The sequence below is a fragment of the Miniopterus natalensis genome, chromosome 17, assembly GCF_054644295.1.
Source record: "Miniopterus natalensis isolate mMinNat1 chromosome 17, mMinNat1.hap1, whole genome shotgun sequence".
Taxonomy (NCBI): Eukaryota; Metazoa; Chordata; class Mammalia; order Chiroptera; family Miniopteridae; genus Miniopterus; species Miniopterus natalensis.
Genome location: NC_142097.1, coordinates 6618675 through 6635696, shown reverse-complemented (window position 1 = coordinate 6635696; position 17022 = coordinate 6618675). Strand labels below are relative to the sequence as shown.

General features: G+C 39.7%; 1 protein-coding gene across 3 annotated transcripts in view; it reads left to right on the top strand.

The window, feature by feature from the left end:
- The window catches only part of MAP2K4 (mitogen-activated protein kinase kinase 4), a 110101-nt gene that overhangs the window by 52842 nt on the left and 40237 nt on the right, over positions 1-17022 (top strand). For all 3 annotated transcript variants that reach the window (XM_087825842.1, XM_087825843.1, XM_087825841.1), the window contains one exon: positions 6579-6753. In XM_087825842.1, the coding sequence (XP_087681968.1) occupies positions 6579-6753 (175 nt within the window). The remainder of the gene's footprint in view (positions 1-6578; positions 6754-17022) is intronic.

Here is a 17022-nt window from a genome sequence, read left to right as displayed (position 1 = left end):
CTCAACCGCTAAGCCACACCCAGCTGGGCTGAATTGTGTTTTAATGAGGCCTGTATTGCATGGATTCAGGCTGTATATTAAGTGTTCTACCTATAATCTTGCTTGTGTAAAAGTTGCCTCTATGAACACATTTCACTTTTGGGGGATGCCCATAGCACCTCCCCCCAGTTCTTCCCTCCCTCCCTCCCCCGCCTCCCTCCCTCCCTCCTTCCTTCCCCCTTTTTTCCCTCGACTGTGGAACTGCTGGTCTCTAGGAACCAATAATTATTAGGTATGGGAATTAGATGAGCTTTAAGAAATCAGGGACATAGGAGTTCAGGGTTTTAGTTAAGGAAATGCTTTTGGCCTGTTGTCTGGAACTGGTCTTTGGATTTGAAGACATTGAGCATCATTGGCCTTCAGCCACTAAATGCTCATAGTGATTGCCAGTCACCAGGATGACGGAACTGCTCCTGCCCTCCCCACTTAGATGCTCAGGGTCTGGGATAGTACCTCTTTCTGTGAGCATCACTGGGAAATAAAGTAATGTTAGGGGCCGTATTAACTAAAAATAAATTTTTGCATATAAACAACAGCAATTGTAGTAGGAAGTTACTCAGGCATGAGCAGAACAGAAAACAAGGACCTGGTTCCCAAGGTGACCTTTCCTCCCCTCGCATGTTGATAGTCATGCGGTAGACCTCCCTAGAGGAGGAACAAGGGGACCGGAGAACCTCTTATGACCCCATACAAGCCCTTGCACGACCACTCCTTTAAGCATTAAACCCTTAAATCAGTGAGGCTCTGGCTGCATCAAATAATCTTAGGAACAAAGCCTTGGGTCTGTTGACAGAGTTTTGGTCAAACTAGAGAGAATATCTAGGCCTCAGTTGTGGTTCTGCTTCAGGCCCGGAAAAGCAGCAAGGCCAGGTGGGGCGATCAGGACCAGCTTTGATGCCTAATGACCTCCTGCCCTGCTGACAAGGAAGGTTTCATTCTGAGGTTTCTGCTCTTGGCCATCTTGCTGCGTGCTTACAGGACCTCTTTGTGCGGGTGAGGCTGGAGGAGAGACTGTGCTGTTTGAGTAGCTCTCAGGTCTCTTTGTATAAGGACATGGATCCTATCGGATCAGGGCTCTACACTTATGACCTTATTTAATCTTAATTTCCTCCTCAGGGCCCTGTCTTCAATACAGTCATATTGGGGGGTGCACAGTTCAGTTCATAGCAGTTGGGAAGTGTAGCAGTTGGAGATATTGCTGCCCAGAATAAAAGAAGATCCCATTAAGAAGGAGAGCATGGATGTTGGTTGGCAACCAGTAGGAGTTCCTACAGGGGCTCTTGGCTGAGTTTCCCAGGCTGATAATCAGGGGCCTGGAGCTGGAACCTTATGGAGTGTTCACTGAAGGCAGGCGAGGATAATTTGTATAAAAGTATGCATAGGAAATTATGAAAGGAAACATGAGGATATTTAGGAATTATTTCTGATAAAATACAGTTCCTATTCTTAAGAAAGTGATATTCCCAAAGAGAAGTTGGGGAACCTATTTTCTTTTTAAGAGCTCAACTGTAGGTAAATGTCTGTCAGTAGGTGAGGGCAGCTCGCCACTGGGGCTGCGTTCTGCTTCCCCTGTCTTCTCAGCGAGCGTGTTTCTCCTCTTCACGTCTCCTAGGTCTCCTGTGTGGTGTAGGACAGAAATTCCACTTAGCACACTGCATGTGATTCCCTGTTGCCCTTGAGACTCTTGGTGAACTTTTTCCAAAAGCGGAATAAACCAGCACTTTAAAGCTATAGGTATAACTCAGTTTTGCCAGAAACATTTGTCTTATGTTCTTCGATGTACTTCTCCAAGGGGATTAAAGGGAGCTGGTTATAGGGTCTCTTGCATAGCTCTGAAACTCTTGGAGCCTAGAAGATCTTAGGTCACATGGAAAGTGTTTTATTCTCTTTGAACCCTAGGAATTGCATTTAGTTTTATTTCTATCTAATACTTGTTAAAACTTTCAAAATTTATGGGTCTTAGTTATATGGAAATCTAGTAAATAATGGAAAAGCCTCCTTTCAATTTGTGTTTGGGACCAGTTAAGAGAGATGCAGGAGCCAAAGAGATGGAGATTATAAGGTTCATCCTGTTCTTTATAAAATTGGAAATGTAGCTCTACATTTGAGGCCAGGATAGTTTGCTAGCTCCCCCTGCCCTCGAACAATTGGACTACCACCCCACAAGTGGCAGTCTCTCAGAGAGACAGCCGTAGAGCACATAGCTTTCTATTGGCAGGCCAGCTTTGAAAGGGGAGAGTTGAATGGAGTGTGTCAGTTTCTTCTTCCATGTTCACTATTAGAGGGCTCAGGTGAGAGAGCAGATTCCTCTGCATGGAGAGATGAGGTATGGGGGAGTTAGTGTTCCCTTAAACAGCTGGGAGAGGTAACCCCTGACATCTTTGGTATTTTCCAGTCATTCATATAGTATCTCTTTATAAAGCTAAGCAATGTAGTCTTTTGAAATGGAGCATATTAGTAACCCATGGGGCATAAGCCTAGTCTGTTTATATTAATCAGTGAATGTGGTGGTAAGGTATAGCACATCCATGAATTGGCTTTTCAAATTGGATTCAAATCAGCCAGTAAGGTTCTTTATTTATTTATTTATTTATTTATTTATTTATTTATTTATTTATTTATTTATTTTTAGATTTTAATCCTTAGTATTGGTGTCTGTAGATTTCAAGTTCATATTGCCACTAAAATTCTACTTACCTTTGTATAGGAGAAAATATTTTAATGCTAACATCAGTCTGTATCTAAACATTGTCCCTGATGTTAATATGTATCCAAAAATGCATACTGTTCGAAATACTGTATTCAAGAGATACACCCGTTTAATTCAGATTTGTGATTTTAGGCATTAAAAATGTTAGTGTGTAGCTGATTTTTTTAACTGGAATGTGTATCATTTGATAGTCTTAATTACAAGTCCTGTTACAACAAAAACGACTGGAACTTGTTTTCATATTAAAGACCTTTACATGCAAAGGAGAATGTTACTCATTTTTCTTTGGACTTTTTTTCTGCTGGACTGGTTTACGGAGAGGGTTTGATACGGGGCCGGGATTGTATTTGTCTTGGACTTTAGTTAATTTAAAACTTGGAACCTCAATCCCTTGTTTGTTTGCTGAGTGGACCAAAAAAGAGAATGGTGGGATGTCTTGGTTAAGAACTGCCCGTGTAGATACTTCACATATACTTTAGGAGGAATATGGATAAATGAAAGTTCACAGGCAGAACTAACTTACTCATAGGGCAGTGGTACTGGGGATAACTTCTGGGTATGGAGTCATTGAATTTTCAGGTAAGAAATTAATAATGAAGTGATGAGGAATTTCTGATTACTGTCTAGTAGAAGTAACACTTAAATCTTGTTTGATAAATTTGTCTTAGATGAAACACTGCAGCTAAGGTTTGGCCACGTGGCCCAGTTGCCTCAGTGATGGACTGCTGGAGTTGAACGGTAAAGGTTCAGGCCAGGCTGCCAGGTCTAGTCACTAGGGCGCTACGTCTATTCTATTTACAGTTCTTTGGAAGTCAGCATGGTTGGCCTCACACTTAAAACTAGCTGCAAAATTGATTCAGTGTCACTGAAAAGATGGCCAGCCCAGTATTGAAGACTATGAACATGCCCTGGTGACATTCCAGAGCATATTTTTCTGTGGTTTTCATGACTCTTTTCCTGTCTAAATGAGAAAATGGAACTCTGGGTAGTAGTCACATTCTTCTGTTTATCTTTAACTTTTAGCAACTTTTTGAGATATAATCCATATACCATACAATTCACCCATTTAAATTGTACAATTCAGTTGCTTTTAGTACATTCAGAGTTGCTCATCTGTTACCTTACTCAAGTTTTGAACATTTTCATTAGCTTAAGAAGGTAACCTGCATGCCTTAGCTGTCAATCTGTTCACTTTCTAAAAGAAAAAAAAGGACTTTCTCTAGAAACCACACAACAGGCTATATATAGTAAGCTAAACTATTAGCAGAGATATTCTATAACTCTAAAACGCGATATTTAAAGTAATGGGTAAGATAGCTATTGTTACTCTGTGGTTTTTATTGAATAATGAAATATTCATTTTGTTTCTTAGGAATGCTAGTAATAAATGTTATGTAACACAATGCAGCCATGTGAGTGATATCCTTTGTCACATTTTATTGGTTAGAAGTAAGTTACAGGTCCCATCTGTGCTCAGAGAGGAGTTTACACAGAGATGTGAGCACCAGGAAAGGAGCTCATAGGGACAACCTTAGAGCCTCTGCCACAGCCTCCAATTAGAATACTTTAAAATTGCTGCTTCCAGTTTACACATAATTTTAATTACCTTTCCTCAGCTCCCTCAGCCGTAGATGGGTACTGAATATTTCACCAGTGATTAAACTGCACCATAGAAGTGGTGTTTACTTGCCATTGATCTAGAACAGTAATTATTATGCTTGGAACTTCTTTATGTTAGAGTATTTCCTGGCTTACTTTGTCTACTTCATGAAAAAAATTACTGAGAACATTAGTCCCTGGGCTTGATGTACTGGCCTAGATCTGATTTCAGATCTTAAAAACTTCATTCAGGCTTCACCTTCGTCCCTGACTAGTCACATATGCCACCGATTTCCAGTCTTCTGTGACTCTGGCTTCTAGAGTATGAATAAAGTTGGTGAAAGTATTTTGTAAACTGAAAACTTGTATGAATGAAAGCTGGTATTATGGCATATTAATATTATGATTTGAGAATCTGGCATTTGGAATGCTAGTTCACTAAGTTGTTATTTAGACAAAGTGTAACTAATCTTTGAACTGTAATCTCGAATCTTGGCTGTTATTATTTTTTCACCTGAAAGAGGTTTTATTTATTTTTATTGCAGTATAACTGACAATATTATATTCATTTCAGGTGTATGACTTAATGATTGAATATTTGTGTATATTGTGAAATGATCGTCACAATAAGTCTAGTTAAAATCCATCACCACATATAGTTACAATTTGTGGGTGATGGGAACTTTAAAGATGTACACTCTTAGAAACTTTCAGATATATAACATTATTATTGACTATAGTCACCGTGCTGTACATTACATCCCCAGGACTTACTTATTTGTAACTGGAAATTTGTAATTTTTGACCAAATCTTAGTTATTGTTAATACTAGTGTACATTATTATTAATGGAGCACTTTTAAAATTCTAAATATTTTGAGAACCTTAAAAATAGCTACAAAACCCTCAAAATATGAGAAACATTCATAAATTCTAGAAGAAGAAAAATAAATAACCAAGCCTGTAAACTTTTGCTTGTATCTCCAGATCAGATTTTAAAAGAGATTCTGATTATTTACTATGAAATTGAAAAAATGTAGATGATATTCAGTGGAATGTTTTTCTTTCTGTATGTTTCACTCTAGTTTATTCCTACACATTGGTGTGTGTGAAAGAGAGAGAGAGAGAAAGAGAGAGGGATAGACAGAGGGAGATGTGATTGGTTTTATATTTTTCATTGGATTTGCTTTTTTACAAAGCATAGTTAGAAGTGAATATGTTGATCTCCAGGTTGGAATTTTGGAGGTGATGTTTTTATTTAATGAAAATCTGTAACAAGTGAGCACTTTTTTCCATGAATCATCTGTTTTCACTCCATTGCTTTATCTATTGAACAAGGGCTAAAAGTTTCAAATTTGAATAGCAAATGACAGTTTTCCTCGTAGAACCGTTGGACTATTCACCCCCACCTCAGCATGGCTTTCATGTGAACCGGGCAGTACACTGAGGTGCTGGTTCCCAATCTCTGCCACAATCACCTGGGTATCTTTAAAAATACTGTTTTCTGCCTCATTTCCCTAGATATTCAGACTTAACTGCTATGGGATTTTAAAAATCACCCCAGATGATTCGAATATGCAGCAGAGTTTGTGAACAGCTGTACTAAGGGAGTGAGGACCTGGAATAAATAATGGTGTGTAAGGCAGGATAAGAACTTTTTGGAAATGAGGTTTATAGCTCCTGGGATTCTGCATTTGATATTACAGTTTGCAAAGTTTGAAAAAGATCTTATATTTGGAAATGAAACTGGTTTGCAGAATGAGTTTCTTCGATAAATGAAAATTGGTTTTATGAATCCCATTAAAGCTATGTGTATAGATTACCTATATTTTGGTCTTTCTTAATTCAGTGTGTAAAATACCAAGGTGATACAAGAAAAAAACAAAAAACACCTCCTGAAATCTGGCTCAGACTGTTTTAGTAAATTATGAGAAAACAAATTTCTCACATATTAATCGCTACTAGCTAAAATAAAAAAAGTCAATCCCCGCTGGGTGTGGCTCAGCGGTTGAGCATCCACCTAGGATCCAGGCGATCAGGGTTCGATTCCCTGTTTAGGGCACATGCCCGGGTTGTGGGCTCGATCAATGACTTGACTCTCTCATCATTGATGTTTCTCTCTCTCTCTCTCCCTCTCCTTTCCTCTCTCTGAAATCAATAAAAGATATATTTAAAAAAAAAAGGTCAAAACCTATTTAAAATGTGGAAATTGCTTCCCAATATTTTAACAGAGAGAGACTGAGAACACACAGCATCGAATCGTCGGGAAAACTGAAGATCTCCCCTGAACAACACTGGGATTTCACTGCAGAGGACTTGAAGGACCTGGGAGAAATCGGGCGAGGAGCATATGGCTCTGTCAACAAAATGGTCCACAAACCGAGTGGACAGATAATGGCAGTGAAAGTAGGTGAAGTCCATAGTTATTTTTGGTACTTTAATCCATTAGGTGCAATTTCTTGGTGTAGTAATACTACTATTCTGTTCTTTCTTTTGTGGTAAATGTGGGTGTTTATAAAATTGATTTTTGGAATTCTTTGAGGGTGTTTTGTATAGAGGTTGTCTTATTGGTGGCACGTTTTCTATCTATGGAACCATGAGTGTATGAAGTATGCATGTTCACTGCACTTTTGGCATGATGCATTAACATGTTTTAAACTTCAGGCCCTTCCACTGCCAAGGTGAGTTCAGGCTGGGCGGCTGCACCCCTGGGAGCAGGGCAGTGCTGCGCAGAGCCAGGCGGGGAGCTGGAAGAAGAGGCAGCGCACTGGGTTGGGCAAGGTGCGGGGCTAGGGCTAACAGCAGTCTTACTGAAGGTTTCCTGGAAACCACACACATGCTGTTGCCACTAACCTCAACCTTACTCGGTCCTGACCGGCTCGGCTCCTGTTTGTTTATTTCATCTCCACTCAGTACTGCCCTGTTCCCTGGTTTGAAAGTTGTACTGAAATGCATACCTTGTGATAATGCTGTCACATTCTGTCCTGTTGTGAGTGTCATGCCACTTAATATGTTCATTTAAAAAAAAAATCAAGAATGGCCAGAAATGGAGATTGACCCATTGACTGTACCTGGCAGGCTTATGTTGGTACTTGTAATGAACTGTTGTTTCCATCCTACTCTGAGGAGCCCATGTAATTGTAATTTGTTCATTTATTTGTTTGTTCAGATGTTAATGAATATTTGCTCTGTGTAAGATATTTTAGGAAAATTGACAATTGGGGTGGGTGGGCAATTTAAAGAGAAAAAGAAAAAAATTAAGATATGGATATACTGTCACTGACCTCGAAATTCTTAGAGTGATAAATACTGTGCCAGTTTGCAAGACTTGAGAATGGGTTTGCAGGCAGTCTGAGCTAGCCACCTTCCTCTTAATCCTGTTTGGGCTTCATGAGAGGAGGAGCCTCAGTTTCTTATTTGGTTTTGGGAGTGGATTTATATTATATTGATATAAAAGGCTACCTGTGTTGAAGTTTATTGTGAGCAAAATGTTACTATTTTAGCCTCCTTCATTGTCCGAGCGTTTCTCTTTGCTGGGTCATATAAAAGTAATGAGAAATCAGTGGTGGGAGAAATTTATGTTTTTCTCTGTGGGTTCTTGATCTTGTTTTTGGTCATATGGGAGCTATAGACTTTTCTCTCAGGAAGATGCATACATGTATTCATGTATTTTGGACACAACTGTAGACCACTAAAGATGAAGACACTAAGACTTTGCTCTGGATTATCTGTTGAAATAAAATGTTGTTTTTCTTAGAACTGTGAATCGTTTCTCTTTTGATTTTGTGCCACTGCAGTGTAAGTGGAAAGAAAGTTGTTGTATTTAGACTCCTCTGGATGAGTGTTGCACTGCCCTATGTTATGTGTTCATGACACCTGATTTTACTTAGCTGGGTCTTAAGGGAAATCTATCCTATATAACTAAGTTCTAACTTTCCCCCTCCAACACCAGGGAAAGCACTTTTAAACAAGTGTCCTGCTAGTTTCAGTTTGTGCTGTGTGTGCTTCACTGTGTTGATCTACATCTCGATCTGTTTTAGTAACTGGAATGGCTTAGCCACGGTTAATAGATTTTAAAGGTAAATAAAGAAGGTACTTCCTTTGGACTTTAAAAACGTTTTTCTTAATTTGATAACATTTGGAACTGTATAATGCTTACTCAAGTTTTGAAGGAATTTAAAAGTGAAAATAGGAAATTTTCCTCCATTTGTAATTTGACCTTATTTTGAGAGCCTCTGTTGGGATGCTGTTAAAAATCCCAACTCTTGCCCTGGATGGGTAGCTCAGTTGGTTGAGTGTCGTCCCTTGCACCAAAAGGTTGCCGGTTCGATTCCCAGTCAGGGCACATGCCCGGGCTGCAGGCTTGATCCCTGGTTGGGGGCATGCAGGAGGCTGCTGATTGATGTTCTTACATTGACGTTTCTCTTTCTTTTGCCGTCTCCTTTCCTCTCTCTCTCTTAAAAAAAAAAAAATCCCAACACTTAAGAAATACTTCTAAGGCAGACTTGACCTACAGTCACATTTATACTCACTATTTGATACTGTCTACCTTTGTTTATCACCTTGAATTCTTGAGCAAGCGTGATAATTTAGCATAAGGAGGGTGGTAATATATTAATCAATGTATTGATGGGACGTACTTGTTACCAGTTTGATGACTGATATATGCCATCTACTATAAAATATATTTCTTGTTGGTCTCTGAAAAAGCTTAGCCTTTCATCACACCTAAGACAGTTTGTTCCCTCATTCCTTGGACACACAAGCCAGATTGACAAGTACAATTACATAGAAGCAATGCACAATTAAGGAGTTAGATTTGACATTGTACATGTAGAAGTGAGTTACTGAGCACCCACTGTCTCTAGCTCTGAAATTAGGACTGTAGAGATGTAAATGTACTATGAGACCATGGTTTACAGTCCTGTGAGGTTTCCATTGCTGTGGTAAAATGAGAAAGACACTTGAAGTAGCTCTGTACTAGTGTTTTAATGGGCACCTTGGGACTTTAGAAGGATTACTTTATTAGATATTAATCTCATTCTGGAAATCATCCTTAAGATTTGCTTACAGTATTTGTACAAAGATGAACTGTTGTGTTAGCCTGACAGTTAAATTATTATTTCTCATTTTTATTTTGAGGGAACCCTTCCCCAAGTTTATTTTGCCAAATATAAGAAATGTTTGAAAAGATGACTTTAGTTACCAGAAATAATTACCTCCAAGACTTAATCTAAAAATCAGTTCATATGTAGCAAATCAGACTGAGTAAGATAACATTGTAAGAGTAATACTTGAAATACTTTTTTGACTTTTGGCCTGAGGACAGTCCACACACCCAAGGAAACAGCCTTCTTCTACAAGTGGTGGTGATACAACTAGTTTGTCTAACTCTGCCTGAGTGACTGAGTCACAGCTGCCAAGGGCAAAGCTGTGTCACTGCGTTCTAGAGTTCAGGAAGACAACCTTCAACTCTGGCTGGGTACTTCAGGCTTTGATCAGCAGCCTGAAGCCCATTTTGCATGATAGTGAGATAAGCACTGAATGAAGATGCTGGACGTGCAGTCACTGTTCTCTAAGAGTAAAGTAGGTGCCTGGCTAGCTCTCTGGCTGGATTTATCATGAAAAAAACCCAGATTCAGAACAAATGTTTGAAGAAGCACTCAGGGTTAGGTTTTTGACATAGAATTAGAAACGTCCAGGAGAGTTAGGTCCATGGATGATCAGAATCAGGATGTCAAAGTAAATCCAGGGACACAGGAGTAAAGAGTTGGAGAGAGTAACTGAAGTGCTGTGGTTCAGGCCCATGGGCTGGATTTGAGTGGAGTGACACACACACTGCTGAGAGGGAGGAACAATCTGAGCCTTCAAACCCTGACAGGGAGCCCCCCATCTGGCCCTTCCTGCAGCGTGAACCCTGCTTGTTTAGACTACCAGCTTCCCTAGTGTTTCCTAACAAACTCATGTCCACATTGATTTACTAAAGGCATGCATGACCTGTTCCTATTTGTAGGCTGTGAGAGGAGTGTAGAAAAGAATGGAAATGAGGGGATATAAGGGAATGAAATAGCTGTTGCTAAAGATGGAAGGTAATGGGATTGTTACTTGGAGGGTTAATGCTGGAATAAAGCTGTCCTGTCATTGGAGAATGGAACTAATATTGGACAGGTAGGTGGGGATAGGAAAGTGTTATGTTAAGACTGTCACCTTTGATCATTATGGTGAGCTTTTAGTCTCATACTTGTGGAGGTATCTGGGTTAATCAGAAGACAGATTGGCTACTTGAGGTTAGGTACTTAGGCCAGACTGAATTTGTGATGACTTTGTATTTAAGGGTTTCAGGTTGAGGTATTTTTCCTGTCTTGGTGATATGTCTAACTTGTCTTATTTCTTCAACACTCAGTGCTTTTCCTCTACTCTCCCAAGACTACTGTTGCATTGATTTAAGTGTTGCTGATCCTGGGCTGGTAACTTGACCTGGATTCCTGCATTCCTGCTTCTCTTTGGTATTTGGATCTTGACTTCAGTGTCCTTGACCTGGAATTGAGACCTATGTTAACACCAAGGCTTGCTGGGAAGGATCAGAGCCCTGCATCTGACTGTATCTGCATCCCACAGTTCAGCCCTTCTCTGAGCAGTGTGGGGTTTTATCTGCTCATTAGGAAGGCTTCCTTGGTACACAGGTGGTACTGCATGTATGGGAAGGCAGGAATCGGCAAAGTATGCCTTGGCTTGTTTTCCCCACACTGCAGGGGCCCTGCCATTTCTGTTAGAAGTTCCATTACCGAATAATTTTGGTGGGGAGTGTGAGCATTATTGGAGAATGTTCATTTTAGTCTTTTTAAAAAAATATATGTTTTTATTGATTTTGGAGTGAGGAAGTGGAGAGGGAGGAGAGATAGGAACATCAATGATGAGAGAGAGTCATTGATTAGTTGCCTCCTGTACGCCCCTCACTGGGGATCAAGCCTGTAATCCGGGCATGTGCCTTGACTGGGAATTGAACCATGACCTCCTGGTTCATGAGTTGATGTGCAACTGCTGAGCTAGTTTTTAAACATTGGTCTTGCACACTGTTCTGAAAGCACTAGAATGATATTTGATATGAGTGGCCTTAAATTGAAAAAGTATTTATCTGATGGTGCAGAGTGCTTTGTTGGGCAATTCTGTTGAGTTTCAAAAGGCCACAGTGCTAGTGTTTGGTTATCCAGATCACTTGTGGGATGCAGAAGTTGTGGCTATTTCGTTTTGAATTCAGACTGATTCCAGTGTCTTGTGCTCTCATCTGATTGGCTAGGTCATGTGGCTTAATTAGGAAATACATGATTGATTGAGCCATATTATTTTATGCTTCCTAATGTTGCTTAAATGTTGTGGTGTGACAGTTGAAAAGTGTTAAGTGGATCACTTCCAGCAGTGGGCAGATCCTAAGGATGTGGCAGGGCTGCCCTCTGGTAACCTTGGCTTGGAACTCAGGTCCCTTGTGTAGTTGGGGTTGGAACTCCTAGTAGACACGTGTTTCTTTTGCTGTTGCTCTTAGTGGCTTTCAGAGTGTGGGTTTATTAAGTGAACAGAATTACATATACACCCCCAAAATAAAATAGACAAAATTGGTACTATTCTCGTTGATGTAAGGGGATAGGAGGTGGGAAACCTGCCTACCCCTATTGGAAGTCCTTGGGGCTTGATCTCTGAGGAAACCTTTGGGTCAAAGTGGGACAGTTTGGAAATGGTTGCTCTAGGTGAACTTTAATTAACCATGATGTGTTTCTGAACATTCTGGACACCTAGTTTCTGAATCTCTGCTATTACTTGGCTGATTTGACTGAATTGTGACATAGCACCATATCTCAGCTTATATAGTTACTTGGAGGAAAACCTGTCTCATCACACTCACTCTAAATGAAGGTCACCTGCACCAATGTTTGATATACCTCTTGAACATTTTTCTGTCATTCTTTGTTGTCTTATGGCCATGCCTCTAAAAATGGTTATACACCAGATTTTTACTCCTATCTCACTTTATTGTTGTCGAGTATTGAAGTAATGGTCTGTCATTTATGATCTGTATGTAGGCCCTTAAAAATTTTAATGTTAAGATTAACAGTATGTCCTTTACATGTGGTTGATGTAATAAGTGAGAGGAAGAAGACGCTACAGCCTTTACCATGATATATCAAGTCTGTCCCATGATCTTTGACCCCAGGGAAGCTCTTCCCGTGATGTAATATTACATATGTTTTTGTAACTGATCTCCCAAGTTCTCTGATGATGTGTGGCAGAAGATATGCAAAATCAATTAATTGGGCCTCAGTATCCTCAGAAGAATGGGAGGTACTACTATTGATTAATTAATTATTTTGACTAAGATACAATTGAGAGTTCACTAAATTGATTTTAAAGGCTTAGATGGTTTTGCAATTAAGATTTAGTATCTTTTCTTCCTGCCTTAGTAAAAGCATGTGTTGTCATAATTTCAAACAATTGATTTAACAGACACTATTTGTTACTCTTTGACATGAAAACCATTTTTGCATCAGTGGTCATCATTCCAAGCACTTTGCTTTTTTAATTGTTTGTTTTAGCTAATGTCATCTGGTTGGACCTTATTAGCGATGGCATTGTGAGATGTCATGGGCATTTTTGTTTGTGATCTATTCAGAAGACACTTTAGCATCTAAGAATGAACCTGTGCAGCAGGGATAAGAGTCCTGTTGAGTCTGTGGGATACAGAATCTTAGTTTTGAAATAAGGGAAGTAAGCATGCCTAAGATTTCCTGTGGCCCAGAGGAAGGTGGTTGCAAAGTGATGTGCTGTGGTGGTTTCTCAACTTTGTATTAGCACTAAATTCTGGACATTTCTGCGGGGAAAGCAGTCTGTTTGTAAGGATCAGAATGTTTATTAGGATCCAAGGGGACACTTAGGGCTCTGAGTGTGATCCTTGCTGTTTTACACCCTACATCACTGATTTAAGTTGATCTGAAGTCAGTCACTGACTGGTGATGGACTCCCCTTCATATTTCATTTACAGACACTAACCTTAGGAGGGTTCTTTAGCAAGGAATGCTTAATGAACGAGGGTGCATTTATGGCCGAAACGTATTGGTGTTTGTAGATCCCAGACTATGGACACATTTTCAAAATACCATTTTTAAAACTATATCAATTAAAATAATTCTTGTTCTTTCCATCCTTTTATTTTTTTAAATATTTTTAAAATATGTTTTTATTGATTTTTTACAGAGAGGAAGGGAGAGAGAGAGAAACATTGATGAGAGACAAACATGGATCGACTGTTTCCAGCATGCTCCTGCTGGGGATCAAGCCCACAACTGAGCATGTACCCTGACCTGGAATCGAACCAGGGACCTCTTGGGGCATGGGAGGATGGGGCATGAGCCACACCTGCCAGGCCATCTTTTGATTTTAAAGCGAAGCCTGTATCACTATATCACTTTTTTACTTTCTGTGGTGAGGAGTTCCACCTAAGATCCCATGTGATATGTTCACTGGTATACTGGTTCTAGGATTTCCACATGGGTGGTAGTTATCCACCCAAGTGTATCCACTTGGCACAAAAGGTCAACATAGGGAGCATTTGATTTCATTTGTGTCCTATGTGTGGTTGCTCTGACATCATACCGTTTGACAAGACATTTGGCAGTTACTTGGAATATGGAATACCAGTCCTTTTGGAACCTTAGATGGTGAGAGGTGCTTACATAAAAGAATGAGCCACAATCACTGAGATATAAGTTTTTAGCTTCCTGCAAGTGATAACAGGTCCCACACAGCTTTGCTGAAAAGTAAATACCTTCTGGTGTTCTGATTTGGGTTGGTGGTAAATTGAAAATAACACTTTGCATTGCTAATGGCCATAATACTAATAGCTTGCTTTATTTTATCCCATGTCAAATTGTTTTAATCACTACCTAGAATAATTTTTAAAGCCATACATTGAGCTTGTCCGCAGTTTTGAATCCATCCCCTTGCTGGGTTCCATTGTGTAATGGCCCTCATCTCTGATCGGGAACTTGTCCTGCTCTTACTCGCACACTGTACCTTGCTCACTTAGGCAGCTAAAGGTAAAGGTGTGGCACCTTGCTTGAGCCCTACAGAGAACTGACAAGGATTTGTCATGTGAGAATTTAGAGACTTTATCTGCCAGGGCTAGTGGTCATGCCTTTCCATATTAGTTTCCCCATTTCTTCTTTACCCACATTTCATTCCCCCATGTGTTCTCTCCATTTCAAAACAGAAACACAAAAAAAGAGTATCAGTAAGAAATGATAGACGTTTTGTAAGTGTATTCAACTGTGTTGCTATGTTTAGGTCTGCCTTTCTCAAGTCAGTTCCTGGACTCCTTAGTTCTTGATTCCTCATAGTTTGCAGGTGACCCGTATCTTTTTTGCCTGGACTGCTCAGATCCTAGGAACTAACACCTGTCATACGCACTGCGGAACTACTGTTTTTAACCGAGAACAGAACATGACTTGTCATCAGTCTTTACTCTGAGCCTTTCAAGTAAACGATGACCTAATTTTCCCCTTCTCTAAGCAGGAATGGGATCAGGGACTCAGAGGGCCTTCTCCGTGCACACTGTTCAAGAGCTAGAGCTTGCCTTATAGCTTGAGTTGGTGGGAAGAAAAACTGTAGGTTGGTGAGAGGCAGTTCTCACATCAGGGCACAGGCAGACACAGCCTGGGGTCATTTCAGGCCGAGCCCGGTGTGTTGGTGTATGCCTGGCCTCTCTAGCAATTGAGTGTCTTTGAGAACTTTGCCATGGGGATGTAAGGGTTAACTCTGAATCAGAGTGAGTGGCTGGGACTGCTACCAGTACCCTCTAGGTGTTTATTTAGCCCCTAGGCAGATTGTCCTTGGTGACCAGCTTCTGAAGACCTACTCCTTGGGCCTGTCTTATTTTGTTTCCTCTATAGCTGGTCCCTGAGCCATTGTGTCTTCAGTCTTTCTTCCTTTTCTCTTTGCCACAGGTGAGCCGTCATAGCCTAACCCCATAATAGCGACTGGGTCATCATTATACTTCCCCTCTATCTCTTCTCCCTGTCTCTCCTGACCCAGGACAATAAATTTAGGAAAGGAAGAGAAACTGAAAAATGACACTAATGCAATTAGACTGTCTCAGTAAGAAAAGGTCAGACCAGTTCCATTGAGAGCACGTGTACTGCATGTTTCCACCTGTCCTCCTTGCTTCCCTTTCTCTGCCCTACCTACCTCCAGTCCCAGTTCTTCGGTGAATTTTGTTTCAGTAGTCGCCCCAGTCCCTTTCCATTATAACAGAGTCAATCTTTGAGGCCAAGTATAAGCTGACAGCATTTAAATTTACCAGTGACTTCTAATTTCCATGTTGCACAGAAAGGAAGAAAGCAAACTTTCAACAACTTGGTAGTATTTCTGCATGATTGAGACTGTTTCCAAAGTGGACAGCGCTGTGTTTGGTTCGTGGGGTAGGAGAGAACAAGAGGACAATTCCTAACTGAAACTTTTTAGCCTGTCTTATGGTGCTTGTTAACTGTCTATCATTGTAGCATGATTCCTACAGAATTCCTAGCTGGATTTGTGGCTGTTGCAGCCAATGGCATGAGTTGGATTGGCTGTTTTAGAAAAGGGGCGCTCTTGGAATCGTGTGTAACCCTAACAGTCATAAAACCAGAGAAGTGGGGACTTAATGTCTCCTTTTCCCTGTATCTCTAGGTGACATTCCACTGGTGCCATTTTGGCATCGCTGGTCTATAGCTACATGCTGTTCATATTGGCATTTGTCTGCTTTTAAAGCTTTGTTAGGAGTATAAGCCAACCTTGAATACAGATTTGGACAATAATTAGAAAAAATTTTTAGCTTCAAGTATATAAATTTCTTCACTGTGGAAAACCATTTATATGTGTAGGGTAGTAATTCTTGTTTTGATTTTAAGTATTTTCTCTACATTATGTTCCAAATTAAAACATAATAATTTGAAAATACTTTATAATTGGAAAAGCAATGTGGGTTGATTTAAAAAATAAATAGTTTAATTTGTCCCAAGAGCATGTTCGTAATTACTTAAGCTAGGTTAATAAACTAGTGACAAGTAAAAGAGCTCAATATCCCCATAATGCAGAAACGAGTGATTTTAATGAGTTCTAAGAGGTGGGTGAAAATGATACTTTTTAAAAAAGGTTAAGTCCTTGAGTTGATTTTCTTAAATGTTTTGTACTCTTGGGTGAGATTTTCATCCCACTCTTTATGAGAAAAAGAAAGTTTGTTGAGCCCAAATAAACATCAGCCTTATCTAACTTTTAAATTTATGATATAAATAAATGAAATTACCTTTAATTCAAGACATTTATCAATACATTAGACCTCTGAACATTCCAGTTATAAGAGAATTCCAAGTAGTATAATTGGCTTCACCATTGCACTTCATTTTCAAGTGCCCTCAATTAAGGACATCTTTACAAAGGGAAGAGATGTTTGTTTTTAGTGATGTGTTCCATTTTAGCTGATTATGCTTCCTTAATATTGGAGAACTCAGGCCGTGTTTATTTTAAATGTTAGAACTTTTTCATATACATTGTTTTGATGTTCCATTTTACAAGAACTTTACTGGTAGTGACTTTTGTTACTAAGTATTTTCTCATTTAAATCATTGATTATCATTAAGTATTCTCCAATAC